We start from the raw sequence: 16499 nt of genomic DNA on the forward strand, positions 1-16499 counted from the left end.
GAGAGTGAAATATCAGTGTACTTGTACAGGCCCTTCTACTTTTTATAAATATTTCTTGTTGCTTTTTTTGTTAAGTTAATTTTTCCTGGTGTAGAGATAAGTTTCAGTTCTAATAATGCACTTCAAATACATTTTGGAGTGTCTGTTTGAGGCGTTTGGGGCGATTTCACCCTAGCCCCAAAATGCTCGCAACGACAATACGGGGGCATGATGACCCCTAAATTTTTAAAAACTTATTTTTCTATTGAAAATTATCACAAAATTCACCAAAAGTGTGCACGAAAGCCTTCGTATTTCACTTTTAAAACTCCAAAAAGTGCCCAAATGACAAGCTTGGTCGCTTCGCTGTGTCGCTTTCAACTTGAGAACGTTTACGCGTCTGCTTCCCCCCCCCCCCCCCCCTCCTGCGAAAGAAATTCTGTATACGGCCATGCTCTAAAGAGCCTGGCACATTGATTTATGTATACTTTCATTTTCATTATTTTTATCTCATTATCAACATGGCCTTACGCAGAATTTTTTACAGGGGGGCCGGGGCCGGAGCATGACGCGCGTAAACTTTCTCAAAAAAATCTTGAAAGCGAGACAGCCACGGGACCAAGCCCAAATGACAAGCTTGGTCGCTTCGCTGTCTCGCTTTCAACTTGAGAACGTTTACGCGCGTCTGCCCCCACCCCCCGAAAGAAATTATGTGAACGGCCATGCCCAAAAGAGCATATGGCACATTGATTTATATGTACTTTTCATTTTCATTATTTTTATCACATTATCATCATGGCCTTACACAGAATTTTTACCGGGGGGGGGGGGGGGGAGCAGCTAGGACGCGCGTAAAGTTTCTCAAAAAAATCTTGAAAGCGAGACAGCGACGCGACCAAGCTCAAATGACAAGCTTGGTCGCTTTGCTTTTTCAAGATTTTTATGAGAAAGTTTACGCGCGTCCTGCTCCCCCCACCCCCCCCCCCCCCCCGGAAAAAATTCTGCGTAAGGCCATGATGATAATGAGATAAAAATAATGAAAATGAAGTATACATAAATCAATGTGCCAGGCTCTTTAGAGCATGGCCGTATACAGAATTTCTTTCGGAGGAGGGGGGGGGGGGGGAAGCAGACGCGTAAACGTTCTCAAGTTGAAAGCGACACAGCGAAGCGACCAAGCTTGTCATTTGGGCACTTTTTGGAGTTTTAAAAGTGAAATACAAAGGCTTTCGTGCACACTTTTGGTGAATTTTGTGATAATTTTCAATAGAAAAATAAGTTTTAAAAAATTTAGGGGTCATCATGCCCCCGTATTGTCGTTGCGAGCATTTTGGGGCTAGGGTGAAATCGCCCCAAACGCCTCAAACAGACACTCCAAAATGTATTTGAAGTGCATTATTAGAACTGAAACTTATCTCTACACCAGGAAAAATTAACTTAACAAAAAAAGCAACAAGAAATATTTATAAAAAGTAGAAGGGCCTGTACAAGTACACTGATATTTCACTCTCTCAGCTCATATGCACTTGATCGACTTCCATCGAGGATTCGGGCTAAATTCCGCCCGCCACTTCCGGGGACCAACCAACGTAGTATTTCGATGAAGAGCACTCCGTCGATTCACCGGTTGTCCCTACCGTACACGCGCGCCTATGGGGATTGTGAACTGTAGGAAAAATCGTATAAAATTACACTTTTTGATATTTCTACGAAGACGAAGTTATATAGAAAATGAAGAATATTACAATCAGACCATATCCCTAGAAAATTGCTTCAAGAAATGTCATTATGAAGAGGAAATGGACAAAAATTTGTGAAGAAAAATCACGAAAAAGGAAATCGCATCATGAATATTCATATCATGGGCGGTCCCACATTTGCATGTTATAGCGAGTTTTCCATTATTTAATAAATAATGGCATTATTTAATAAATAATGGCATTATTTAATAAATAATGGTTATTTGTATATAAATAATGATTATTTGTATATAATGGCAAACTGTAAAAATTGTTTATAAATAATGATTATTTATAAATAATGGGATATTGAAACAAAATTATTATTTATAAATAATGAAGTAGATATTTCATTATTTAACAAATAATCTTTATTTATAAATAATGGAAAACTCGAACATTAAATAATGATTATTTATAAATAATGAGAATAATGGTGCACTCGAAAAAATTATTTATAAATAATGAAGTAGACGTTTTCATTATTTAACAAATAATCATTATTTATAAATAATGGAAAACTCAACAAATTATTTATAAATAATGAAAAACAAATAATCATTATTTATAAATAATGAAAAACAAATAATCATTATTTGTAAATAATGAAAAACAAATAATCATTATTTATAAATAATGAAAAACAAATAATCATTATTTATAAATAATGAAAAACAAATAATCATTATTTGTAAATAATGAAAAACAAATAATCATTATTTATAAATAATGAAAAACAAATAATCATTATTTATAAATAATGAAAAACAAATAATCATTATTTATAAATAATGGAATGTCGAACTATTATTATTTACAAATAATGAAGTATTACTTGGAATTATATATAAATAATTAGAAATGATATTTTATATAATAGTAGTTATTTACAAATAAAATGTAAATTATATATAAATAATAGTTATTATTTAATAAATAATGATTATATAACAAATAATTGTTCTATATAATATTGGTACATTCGGCGCCTCATACAGCACCACCTGGAAATCTGGCAGGTATGATAGATGAAAGAAATGTAATGACATTGAACGACGTTTTTTTAGGAACCCTCCGCCAACTTCAGAATTTTCCTACTGCTTAAAATAGTGCTTAAATTCACCCTTTTTCAGATCGGAATATTAAATATTTTCAGCTCGTTCTCCGCGCTCGCATTATTGATTTTCATAATTAAAAAATGTATTTAGAATGCCTATACCTATCCTGTTCATGATTACAAAAAGTGTTTAGAATGTCCAGTTTTTAGGTCGGAATGTAACATATTTTAACTTGTGCTTTGATTGTTGAGATATGTATCGTCTTCATGGTCCTTATAAAAGGTCCCTTTTCGATCAGGCCAGAAGGTATATCAAAAATGTATTTGTTACATACACATCTTTGTTTAGAATCACAAACATTGCTCAAAATGTTCAATTTTCCTGAACCTCGAGAAAAGCGGGGAACCACCCTAAATAATCAATGTTTACTTTCCGTGCTTCTCATGGCAGTTGAAATTTTCCGTGTTCAAAAAGCAGTTCACCGTGCATGCCGTGTTATGAACGTCGAAATCATGATATATTTATTTATTCATTCATTTATTAGAAAATATTTATACAGGATAAATATATCAGATCTATTGCTGTTTTACATCATTGTCCTGAAAGATTAAAAACACATAAAGTTACAATATTATGATAATGATAATACTAATAATGGTCTTTATCAAGCATCAGAACATTCTTGGCAGCCAATGGCTGGATTACAAATGTTTTTAACACGGTCAAAAGATTCACATATAAATTTGATAGAACAGTGTACTACAAAATATACAAAATACAATATATTTTTATATACATATGAAATATAATTAATCAATATACACAAAAAAGGGCGAACTCCATCCAACCTTGCAAAGATATCTAGAAAAAGGGAAACATTTGATTGGTGGTACGGTATGAGGTTGATTAAGCAGTTTGAAAAACAAAGATATTAAACTGACAAAGGAGAACAAAAGCGTAACAATGGGCACAGTAAATGGGATTGTTGGTAATTGGATTAAAATGGGGGTAAATAAAACGGTATAAAGATACAAAAGGCTCTTTGCAAAGCTGAATGGAGCACTGAACTAAAGTATGAGACATTGTTCGAAACTTTAAACTAAACTCAAAACGTAATCAAAAAGACCCATGCAGCCGGCCCCAGCAACAGGCTGATCCGAATGAATAGAGAAAAGAGAAAGAAGCATGATGTTGGATATCCCAACGGTTTCCACTCTATGATGGAAAATACATTTAAATGTATATATAAAAAAAGAAGTATCCACACATGGATATTACCCGCATCACTAGTCCGCTGGTCAGATTTTCCTCCCTGATTATATACATGATGAAGCTGCACGATCTGGTGGCGAAGTTAACACGGAAGCATGTCGGTGTCATCAAGGAGCCACACGGTGTCATTGCGTTTGAAGTACAGAAGCTGAACCCAGGTGTCATTTCGACATCACACTTTGAGAAATTTAGGCATTGTTCAGATGTTCAGGATGTGACTACCTCATCCAATGTGACTCCATTTTCCAAAATACCTCTGCCGGCTTTGCGTCAAGTCTTATCCAAGTTAAATTATGTTTGTTCTTTTTAATCAAAATGAAAAGGGTTCATTTATCTAAAGATTATTGAAAATAATGATTTATATAACTATAACTATTTTAGTAAAAGATGATATAAATAAAGAAAAAAAATGAGTTAATGATATTTTTTTTCTATTCGCTTGTTTGTGATTTTTTTTTTGGGGGTGGCGAATTTATTCTAAGATGAAATTTTAAATAAAACTGTATTTTGGAAAGAGAAAATGCTCCCATGCCGAACTGATAATTTGGGTAGGCGTGTGTGTGTGTGTGGATGAGGAACACCTTTTGCCAACTTATCAATAACCACATATAATTTCTTTGGCGATATGTGAAAAAGGATGGGAAATTCAAAAGTAGACACCCTGTCCTCCTTTTCTGACCTAAATTCTGATTTACGACCTGGATATCATTACGTAACAAAACAAACACAAACAATAAACTTGCCCAAACTTAAATTGAAATGACTATTTTATCACACTCAAATAATGTTCTTTCATTTGCTATATATATACATTACATTTCTTTCAAGCAAATGAGATGTTTTGCATTTTCTTCAAATAATATATTTCGTTTGGCACATATCACAACGATATCAAAGTAAACTCCTTCATTCATTCATTTCTAGAAAATTCCAATACAAAATTTATGTCACTCAAAGTTAATTTATAGTCATGTTCATGTGTTGACATCCACAATCAACTTTCCGATAATTAGGCAACCCCAAATTTCTAAGGTTTAAGGACGTTCCACAGTTATGTTTGTGCGCATTATGATCTGCGCATATTTTACACTCTGCGCGCTGACGTCGCAATGAATGAACAGGTGATTAATTAGCTGCAGGTTTGAGCTGATTTTTTTCATCTTCTGCACTTTAACTGCAGATCCTATGTGTTATTTCTTGAAACTAAAAAATGGAATTATTCCATGGACCATTCAAAAAAAATTCTCTACAATTTCAAAATACTTTACTCTGCAGTGCTGCCAAGAATCACGAATATTACCCCGAGTTTAAATAAATGGTAGAGTGGTTTTGATTTTTTCTTCACATAGATACAAAGCATTCGGCGCATTTTTGGTGTTTTAAAAAGCACATTTGCTCTAATAAAAATTCTGATAGTTTAAAAACAAGCACATGAACCCCTATTTTTTAATGTTTGTACCTTTTAGGTATACCTTCCTCTACAACTCTGCAAATTTTGGTGAAAATGACATGGATTTTGAATAAAGTGCAGCATATATTGTACGTTTGTAGTTTGTTACTGAAATTTCAAATTTTTTAGATTGGGATTTTGTTATCTTATACGCCATTTTTAAGAACTGGCAGTGCTGTTAAACCTAAAATTGCAAACAAATAGCACTATAAATAGATTCTCCATTCTAACGATACAATTATTAACTCTCTTGCGAAATTTGATGACTTTTTCATGTATTTTGAATGAGTATTGGAGGTTTAAACTCATTGTAGTAATCTTGGGCGGTCTAAAAATGCCAAATTCTTTTGAATGCGCAATTCTTAAGAACATCAATTTGGGTGAACTTTGAAGCTCTGTAGCAAAAAATCAAGCACATGGACCTATGTTAATTTTTGCATATTTCGAATATTAAGGGTCTAAAGTATCTATGAGCAAAGTTTGGTGAAAATGACATGGATTTCACTTTAACTGTGGAACGTCCTTAAAATGAATAGGTCTTGATTAGATTTGGAAATATTTTGTTTAAAAGGGATATTTATAAACATCAATTATATAATTTATATTTAATTCAATTCAATGTTCTTTTTAATCGCATAGAAATATGCACAAGTCTGTACAGACATAAAACACAATATTTTACATTCAACAAAATAATAATTGAAATAAAAAAATGTAATATACATGCAGGACAAAAGGAGGAAAATGGTGGGCTAACTTGAATTTGAATGAAAGAATGCATGATTTCAATGATTACGGTGGGGTAGGCATTGGAACTATCCAGGCACACATATTTTCTTTTGATTATGGAGCTTTAGAAGTATTACACCTTCACCGAAAAGGGGGACAATTGAAATATTTCATTCATAACAAATAAAAAGTACATATAGAAATTAAAATGAGACGGAAAACCTTATTCTGGTAAGATATTAGGGTCGACGCCAGTCGCCTTGCAGGTGATATCCCAAAGTTGTTTGGCAACTTGCTCGTCTTCAGCCAACTTAGACTCCTTTCCCAGGCTACAGTTTGTGAAGTATCCACCAGAAAGGTGTGTGATCGATTCGTCTACAGCACAGTAGATAGTTGTTTGGGCGCCATCCTTCTCATTTAGCAATAAGAGTCTGAGCAGTAAGGATAGTTGTATTTGTAAGGATATTTTGGGGTTTAGGATAGAAATAATCAAATTGACATCTCCATGATGAAATAAAACGATTATGTAGATCTAACGTGGACTGAAGACGATATCAAATAAAAGAGTCTAAATTTTCTGCCACACCGGTCTAGTAGTTCCCCATTTGGTGGGGTGCACGGAGGCGGGGGTGGTGCCTCAATCTAAATAATGCATAAATAAAGTATATAGGCCTACGTGGCGCAGCGGTATTCTGAAGTAATAGCTCCCGGGTTCATACCTTAGTCTTGACGTGGAAATAATTGTTCTTTTACTGGATTTAAAAGTGAAAGATGGATCATTTCTTTTCACAAGAAAAAGAGCTGTAAGCCCGTTCCTCATTTTATACATTAATTTCCTCATTTTAAAAATAATGATTATTAATCAGTGGAGTTAAACTCTTTCATGTGTCTTAAAACTCTATAGTAAAAAAAGGAGAATAAGATGTCTCATAATCTGGGAAGTGACATTTCAATATTCACAAATCTTTCGCTTATGTAGGGTTATTTGGTAATTTGTCTTCCCCTTTATTTATTCATTGCTTTTCCCCAATCATTTTCCCATGACCCGTCTGAATTTCATTCGTTCTTCTAGCAAAGGATTTTTTTTTACAGACATATCCATATTTTTTATTTTTATGTTGCAGAGGAATTAGCCCAAGCTGAATTATAAAGCTTAAGTATGAACAGCCCATTAAAAAAAGAAAAGAAAAGAAAACGAACTCACCTTAAAAGTGGCATTGTCAGTGATAAGATATCGCGGAACATTCCGGGCTTTAAACTGACCCTGCTTGACTCCCAGATGTTAGTATATACAGTCCCAAGATTTACCGAATACGCTGTGACACCAGTCCCCGATAGGCGGCGTGCTAGCACTTTAGTGAAGTGAATATTTGCCAGTTTACTCTGTTTGTAACGATTAAATCCAGATACTCCTGTAAGGATGAAATACAATCCTCCTTGTTGATTTAAACGTGCAGTATTATTAACTGATATCGGTAATCATTTTGTAACATCAAAGTACAAACCTATTTTGTAACACACCAAATTTGGTATACATGATTAGCAACTGGTTAAGGCGTGCTAAATGTTGTAATAACATTTGTAGGGCATGAATGTCAAACATAACATGTTTTCTCAAATATTGTGATCAAAGTAAGAGAGCAATATTGTTGTAATTTTCCCCAAATATTAAGAAGGAAATTGAATATATACTCATCTAAAAAGGGTGGGCCTAAAAGGTAAGATTAAAAAATAACATGTGGTCCACTCGGTGTGTGTAAAAAACATAATATCCATATATTCGCAAGGACTTTTTTAGAGGGGGGGGGGGGCAGACCCATGATAAGGGGAAGGAGGTGTAGCTACACTTACATGGATCCACCCTTAAACTCCATCCTCAAATCCATAACAAAACGGTGCTGATAAAATTACCTAATAATCATGATTCGCGACAGAAATGGGTTAATACATTATCATCATCATAATGTGTATCATTACATGTTTATTATCATCTATTATCCTGATACCCTCATTTTTATTACCTTTGCCTGATATATCTGTGTAATCAATTTGTTTGATCCTGAGGTGACCGAACGATGATACATTGATGATCCGACTGGGGGCACTCTTCTTAATAAGATTAATCAACGACAAAGTTAGCATGAAATGCCCAACGTGATTCGTTGCCATGGTGATATCATAGCCTTCTGGCGTCAGGCCCCGGTCGGAGAAAGTTACCAGTCCTGTTTGTGTAAGATTGAAATATACATTTAATTAGCAAAAATGAAAAGAAAGATAGGAAGAATGAGAAGAAGAAGGAGGAGGAGGAGAAGAAGACGAAGAAGCTTGAAGGAAAATATAAAAATGCAACCTCTCTCTCAATGATATAAATTTCCGTGGGCCTACTTGTTAATGCTTGTTGAATTTCTTCCATTTACCCAAATCAGCTCGAGATGGACTTGGCCTTATAAAATTTCAGGTGTGAAATTCTCAAATGACCCTTCCTTTTCTTCATTCTATGACTTTTTCCTGGAATTTCCACCAAAAAAAAAAATCTTTCACTTCTAGCTCGAAAACAGACATGTGAAAATTTTTAAGATGCAGCCTATACGATCAATTAAAAAAAAACACAACCTGCATTGTTTATGAGAACGTCAAGTCTCTCCTCTTCTTTTAGAATTTCCTCTGCGCACTTTTTGACTGAATTCAAGTCTGATAGGTCTATTTGCTTGAAGATGACATTTTCATTGGATGATCTCTTGCGGACATCGGCTACTGCTACTTTTGCTTTGGTCGGGTTGCGACATCCCATGATAACCCTAGCTCCTCGGCTAGCAAGGTCAATAGCAGTCTCTAGACCAATACCAGCATTGGCACCTGGAAGATAAGAAAAATCGGTCATTTTTTTTAAAACCGTGAATGATAACTATTTTTTGGAAAGAAAAAAAAACATAGATGAGAATAAAGATATCATGATGCCTATTTTAACTATAGCCGAGCTTTGGTAGCTGTAACACAGCTGTGATGGTTACCGGGGATGGTTAATGGGTAAGATGCATAAAAATGCATAAAATGCATTGATGGCGAGCAATTGCTTCAAGCACAAGTAATTGCTAGCCAATTAAAAATCACGCCTCAGCAAATGCTTAATTTTATATGCATAACCCTTTGCTAGCGCTTGAACCCTGAAAAATTGTAATTCTCAAACAATTGATGCTAGCGCGAAGCGCAAGCGGAAAAAAAAGAGATTTTGGACCTAAAACGGGACACTCCATTCATGTTTTGTAAGTCATGAATAGGATGGGTGATTAAGTATTTTCCAACATTGATAATGCGAGCGTGAAGCGCAAGCAGAAAATTATTGATATTCTGATCTGAAACTTGATAATTAAAGCACGTTTTAAATAAAGAACAAGCTGCGTATCTCAATATCAATAAACATGTGTGCGCATGTTTTAGATTTAGACCTAGAATCAGGGCATTCTGAATACATTGTTTAATCATGAAGATCAATAATGCAAGCTCGAAGCGCGAGCTGAAAGCAATTTAATATTCTGATCTGAAAAATGATTAATTCATGCACTTCTTCAAGCACTGTGTAGGAAAATTGTGAAGTGAATTTGAACCACACTTAATCGATGATGCGAGCACGGAGCGCGAGCTGATATTAAAAAAAAAAAATTATTTTGACCTAGGACCGGGACATTCTAAGAAAATTTTGTCATTATATGAAAATGATGACTATCTTCTTATTATTCCTAAGCGTGAGATGAAACTTGTCGATATTCCATTCAGAAAAAGGTCAATTTAGTTATTAGGAATTCATAAAGATGCTATTTTCTTATTTATTAATCTAATATGCTTAATGAGAGCATGTAATTTGTTGATATTAAGATATATATGAAAACTGGACATTTTAAGCATTTTGTAATTATGAATATGACGCATGGATTAATATATGTTTAACAATTAAAGCGAGCGCAAATCGCGACCCCAAATTTTTTATAAGCTTAATAATGAAAAGGGGATATTAAGTAGCTTGTCATAGAATTAAGCTGATAGGCTTACGTTTTTACACTGTCACCTGAAAAGGGATATGTTGAGAACTTTATGGAATACTCGTAGACAATAAGAACTTGGCAAATCAAATAATGCAACCCCGCAGCGTGAGCTGAAAATGTTGATATTTACACCATAAAACGGACATTTTACAGAGCACTTTAAAAAATCAATTTGTAAATAAAAAAAATAATGTAAGATCGATATCGGAGCTGAAATATGTTTTGTATATTGACTTCAAAACTTGATATTTTAAGCTCCAGCCTATTGAGCAAGATATGAATCTCAACGAACAGTCAATTCGAGCGCGAAGCGAAAGCGAAAATATTATATAGTGACATGACATATTTTTTTTTTTTTTTGGGGGGGGGCAAGCCTTCCCCTCACCTTATTTTATTCACTCGTCTTCCTCCTCTTATTTTCATCTTCTTTTTCCTCCTCTCTTCCCCCTTTATTTTCTTTCTTTCTTTCCTCTTTTTCTTTGGGCCCTTCGGGTTTCCCTGGAGATCCGTCTATGTGTGAAAAACTTATAGGCATAGTGATTGTTATGATTTTCCCGTTTCAAATCTGTGCTCTCATTTTCTGAGAAATTATGTAAAACACTTTAAGCAAGAAATGTAAATGAAGATGTAACTAAGGCCCTACCAAATGTATTTTTTTCAGCAGAATATTTTTGGGGCAACAAGCCCACCCCCCTGCCCCCGTAGATACGCCCTATCAGAAAGCAATTAGTTAGCGGTTTGAACAATAGCGACGTCACGCTGGTGTGAACACGCTCACAGAAGAGGCAGAACTCGAAAGCAAAGGTGTGTCAGTGCAAAATTATTGTTGTTTTTATCATAAAACATCTTTTCCTTAGAAGTGGTGTCAAACTTGTAAATTTTCAATAAATTTACATATTTGGCACTCGGCATTCTCTTCATGGTTAAATAGAATGCCTAGAATGTCCAGTTTTCTGGTTAGAATATCATCGTGCTTTGCTCTTGCATTATTCGATTGGTGAGATATGTAGCCGCTATTCATGGGTCTCTAAATGCAGTCTATAAAAGGTTCCTTTTCTGGTCAGTATGTAAAAAAATTCAGCTCGCACTTCGCGCTTGTGTTAATTCTTTAGTTAGAGTCACATCCTTTTCCCATGATTACAAAAACTGCTCGGAAAGTTTAATTACATGAAATTTCCAATTGAATTTAGAACTCGTGATTCGCGCTCGCAACATCTCGCAAGAATGCCCTTTTAACAGTAATTAGGTCCATAATTGACCGAAAAGCGAATTTTACAACTTCAGATTTGAATAGAATTCCGAACCACTCGGTCGCGAAAATAAAACCTATATATATATCTTATCAATCAGAAATCACTTAAAAAAAAACTTTGCTCAAGTTAAGTACTACAAAACACACAACTTCTTCACACAGATGATAATCTCATGGTGAAAATAACCGTTTGCACCAAAATGCCCTTTGGGGCTTTGCCCCCCCAAACGAAAATACGTTCCGCCGCCCCTGAGGAGCTGTGCAGGATAGAGGTCGGGTTGCAAGATGACCTAAATATATTTTTCTTTCCCAGTTAACATAGTTAAAGGAATAGTTTTCACTCTCTCATCTCTTCTTTATTTTTCTTCCTCTCCGACCACCACCCTCCCTCTTCGCTCTATATTTTGAAAATCCGTTTGTGATGCCGTCCCTATATATGACTGTGTAAAAATGGTTTGCTCTTTCAACTGCTTTATTTAGATTTTGAAGGTAATTATTGTTGAATTGAGTTTAAATGTTTATGTACTAGGCCTACTATTTCTTATGATCCGTGATTGATAACTGTTCATGTTAATATTGCGAATCCAGAAATTGTGAAAGTTGGACCTGCCCATTTTAGAAGAGCCCCCATTTTTGTTTTTGTTTACCTATAATTACTCGATATACGCTTGATAGCCCTTTCCATCATGGGGTGCATTTATATCCTTTTCACTGGGTCATAAATACATATATTTTACATTCCCCAAATTAAGTAAATAACATATTTGAAAAAATACCTGTTATAAGCACTGTCTTTCCACTGAGGCTGATGCGACTGTTCACTCGACGGGTGCCTGGATGCCAGCTGAAGGTTATTCCTCTTCTATGAAAGTAACAATATGCGACATACGATGTTATTACAGTGACCACGAGACAACCAAGGGCGACAGAAAGAGAAAAGCTACGAAGCCATTCCAAAGAATGTTGGAGAAACACCGTCCCGTATTCTTCAGCAAGCTCCATGTTCATATAAAAGCACAGTCTGTAAGCTACGCCTGTAATTGACTCATGCTCAGTTCTTTCCAAAAGGATCGTTCCTATTACATTTGTAATATACCATTGTATGACTTTTGAATTGAATTGACGGCAAAACAAAAATATATGATTTCCTGTATATGAACAGGAAGAAGCCACTCGACCCAAAATTATATTTGTGTGCATTGTGATTGCATGTCAATCCCGAGGTCATGCTATACAAAAGGTGGAAATCAAATTTCAAAGATCGGGTCTGTGTAATGTTATCGCTATGGCGGTACATGTATGCATGCCACAAGAGCTGATCCGTGGGGGGGGGGGGGGTCTTCGTTACCCCCCCCCCCCCAGCCAAAATATAGTATAAAATATGTGATATGTATACACACTTAAAATATTGGGCAACATACTGTCCACTGTATTGGGTAATGTATATGAAGAGCTCACTTGCATAAGGGATTAGGTCAATTTTTCATCAAATTTGATTTGTATGTCTCAATGTATAGATTTTTAGTAGCTCTATAACTGTATAAGATGATACCAAAGAAAAGTTGAAATTCCTATTAAAAAGTGAACTAAAATGGCAAAGAAAAGCCACTTTTTTTTCAAAAGGGGTTAGGTCCATTTCAGTTTAGTTGCAAAAGGGGTTATTTGGGTCCACACAGATTTTTTTTGGAAAAGAATATCATAAAATATATGAAGACAGGTATATTTCTTTTATACCCAATTTCATGTTCTCATGGAAGGGTATCATAAAAATTAAGTTTCGCATAAGAATATTGCAATATGGGAGAATTAAAAAAATGATTTTCTTGGAGTGGACCTAATCCCTTTTGCAACAAAACTCTTCTGAAAAACTCATTTGTCAAAAGGGGTTAGGTCCGTTTTTCATAAATGTTATTGTTTTCTGTCTCTAAACCTCTAAATTTTTAGTCACTTTGATGATACGAAAGAAAATTTGAAATTCAAATGAAAACGTGAATGAAAGTGGCAAAGATATAGAAAAAAATTGAAGACAGGTAGATTTCTTTTATACCCAATTTTATGTTCACATGATAGGGTAGTACATCATGACAATTTAGTTTCTCATAAGAATATTGCAATAAGTGAGAATAAAAAACATGGTTTTTCTCGGAATGGTTCAAAGGCGACCTAACCCTTTTTGCAATTAAACTCTTCATATGTTGGTAAAAAATTATATACATTCTTGGCAATTATTATCCAATTGAGCAAATTTATTACCCAATTATTAGTTTTTATAACCATATTGGACAGATGTTAACCAATAGTTGTGTGGACAGTATGTTGCCCAGTGATGGTTAAAAATTGGGCATTTTTGGCCAACGTTTTTAAGAGTGTATATAGTGAAATAATAGAAATAAAAATCAAATAAAAAAAAAAATAACGAAACGGCAAAAGGAAAGAAAGAAAGAAAGATAGAAAGAAAAAAAGAAGACTGGAGAGAAAAGAAAAGTTAAAGAGAAGGAAAGAGAGGGATAAAGGAGAAACAAGGAAAGTGAAATGTGAAAAGTATTGGGTAAAATTTTAACTAGCACGAGGGTAATTATGTGTCCAACCAATTTTGGGCAGTATTTTACCCAATGCGGGAAGCATATTGTCCAGTAAGGTTAAACAAATAAGCAGCAAATACTTTAGAATGGGCAAAATTTTCATCATACTTGATAAATAAAAATGCCCAAAAGAAATGCCCAATGTTGGTTCGACACATAATTACCCTCATGGAACATTTTACCCAATATTTTTTAGATTGTGAGAGGAGAAATTATAAAGGAGGTAAAGAGCGTGAAAAAGGAGTAAGAAAAAAAGGAACATAAAATGGAGAGAAAGAGAAAAAACAGAAGGGGAAGATAGATGGGAAAGAAAAGGGGGGGGGGGGGTGGTAAACGAAGAATAGAAGCAAAGGAATATGTATATGAAGGGGATATACATAGAGAAAAAAGGAAGCAACGGAAGTGAAATATGGAGAAGGGGGAGAAAAGCGGAGGAGAGGGAAGGGAACGAAATTGATAGTCTCTCCCCATGAGAGTTGATTGAAATTAAGAGTGAGGAATCGCTAAGCCTTTTAAGTGTTTTTCCTATATTTTTCCCCACAAAGGAATGAGGGGGGGGGAGCATTTTGGCTCATACGGATCCAGGGGAGTGAGGCCTCCCCCCCCCCCCCCAAGTAAAATTACGGGAAAGAGAGAAGGAAAGGAAGTGGGTGGGAAAAAAAAAAGAGTAAAACAAAAGTAATTGCCTTCTTTCGTGGTAAAAGGCCCAATGAAGCGCCACCTTGATTGATTAATTGATAGATTGATTAATTGATTAATGATGATTGATCCATTGATTATTGATTGATAAATCAAATTATTAAGATATTTATTTATTTATTTATTTATTCATTCATTTTTTTATTATTGATTTATCAATAAATTGATTGATTGATTGATTGATTATATTTGTCAAGTATAATCTCAAAATACATAGATATGTTGGTATAATTATAATACATCAATACATGCAAGCTACCCCCTGGTAGCTTACTAGTAATTACACTGATATATGGGAGACAACTGTACAGCTAGGTAACGTTAAACAATAAGCAAGAAAAATGATAAATCATATATAAAACAACGAAAAATAAAACATGAGATGACAATTTACACCAAATAGAATAAGGAGAATAACCGTTGATGATAACGTTGGTTATATTGCAGTTTACAGAAGCATATAATGCTGGTGTTATCATGGTCATATAGAAAGTATTATTTTCTAACAAGAAATGGGGATGAATATACCAAAAATAGAAAATAATAGATGTTTCTTTTTTTTAATTGACAATTTGTCCGATACTCCTACATGTCCTATATACGTGCGAAATGATTATATTTCTTGTATCATGTCATTTCTTTAAAGGACAAGTCCACCCCAACAAAAAGTTGATTTGAAAAAAGGAGAAAAATCCAATAAGCAAAACACTGAAAATTTCATCAAAATCGGATGTAAAATAAGAAAGTTATGACATTATAAAGTTTCGCTTAATTTCACAAAACAGTTATATGCACATCCTGGTCGGTATGCAAATTGGCAGACTGATGACGTCACCCACTCACTATTTATTTTGTATTTTATTATATGAAATATTCTAATTTTCTCCTCCTTGTCAAGTGGAACAAAGTTTCATTTCTCCCTGAACATGTGGAATTACCATTATTTTATCAGTTTATGGTTAAGTTAAGTTGGTCCTTCTTGTCAAATCTGTAAAATTGAAATATTGTATTATTCAAACAATAAAAAACAAAAGAAAAAGTGAGTGATGGACATCATCGACTCTCTCATTTGCATATCACTGAGTTGTGCATTTAACTGTTTTGTGAAAAATAAGCGAAACTTAAAAATGTCATAACTTTCTTTTTTTACATCCGATTTCGATGAAATTTGCAGCGTTACGTTTGTTTGATTTTTCTCTATCCATTCAAATCAACAATTTTCTGGAGTGGACTTGACCTTTAAAGGGTTACATTTCAAGTTCCGGATTATTGATGAATAAACTGAGTAATACTACAAACAAGTGGAATGCATCTGGCGGTCTCACCTGCATCACGTGATTCAATATAGCAGCAGTGCTGACTTTGAAAACTACTATAAAATAATTATTCACAAAAAACACCATTCATATAATGATACAATACGACGTTCATTAATATTTGACCTTGATCATGTGACCTAAAACTTGTCAGTGATACTTGATTACCCCTATATCCATATTTTATACACTATATCTATAGACTTTAAAAGTCATGACAGCAATCTAATAATTACCTCTAAAATGGCCAAAGTTCAATGACCTTAAATGACCTTTGACTTTCGTCATGTGACCTGAAACTCGCATGAGATGTTTATAGACACTTGATTACTCTTATGTCTAAGTTTCATGAGTCATGCAGATTCATAAACTTTCGAAGTTAT

At 34.4% G+C, this 16499-nt stretch overlaps 1 protein-coding gene across 1 annotated transcript; it reads right to left on the reverse strand.

The window, feature by feature from the left end:
• Positions 1-4799: 4799 nt before the first annotated feature.
• Positions 4800-12581, reverse strand: LOC129263942 (retinol dehydrogenase 12-like). The gene is made up of 5 exons (XM_054901859.2): positions 12296-12581; positions 8841-9083; positions 8249-8449; positions 7432-7639; positions 4800-6658 (listed from the first exon to the last, which is right to left on the reverse strand). The coding sequence occupies exons 1-5, from the start codon at positions 12525-12527 to the stop codon at positions 6451-6453; spliced, it is 1092 nt and encodes a 363-aa protein (XP_054757834.2). The 5' UTR covers positions 12528-12581; the 3' UTR covers positions 4800-6450.
• Between the last annotated feature and the right edge of the window lie 3918 nt (positions 12582-16499).

This window comes from Lytechinus pictus, chromosome 1 (genome assembly GCF_037042905.1).
Source record: "Lytechinus pictus isolate F3 Inbred chromosome 1, Lp3.0, whole genome shotgun sequence".
Taxonomy (NCBI): Eukaryota; Metazoa; Echinodermata; class Echinoidea; order Temnopleuroida; family Toxopneustidae; genus Lytechinus; species Lytechinus pictus.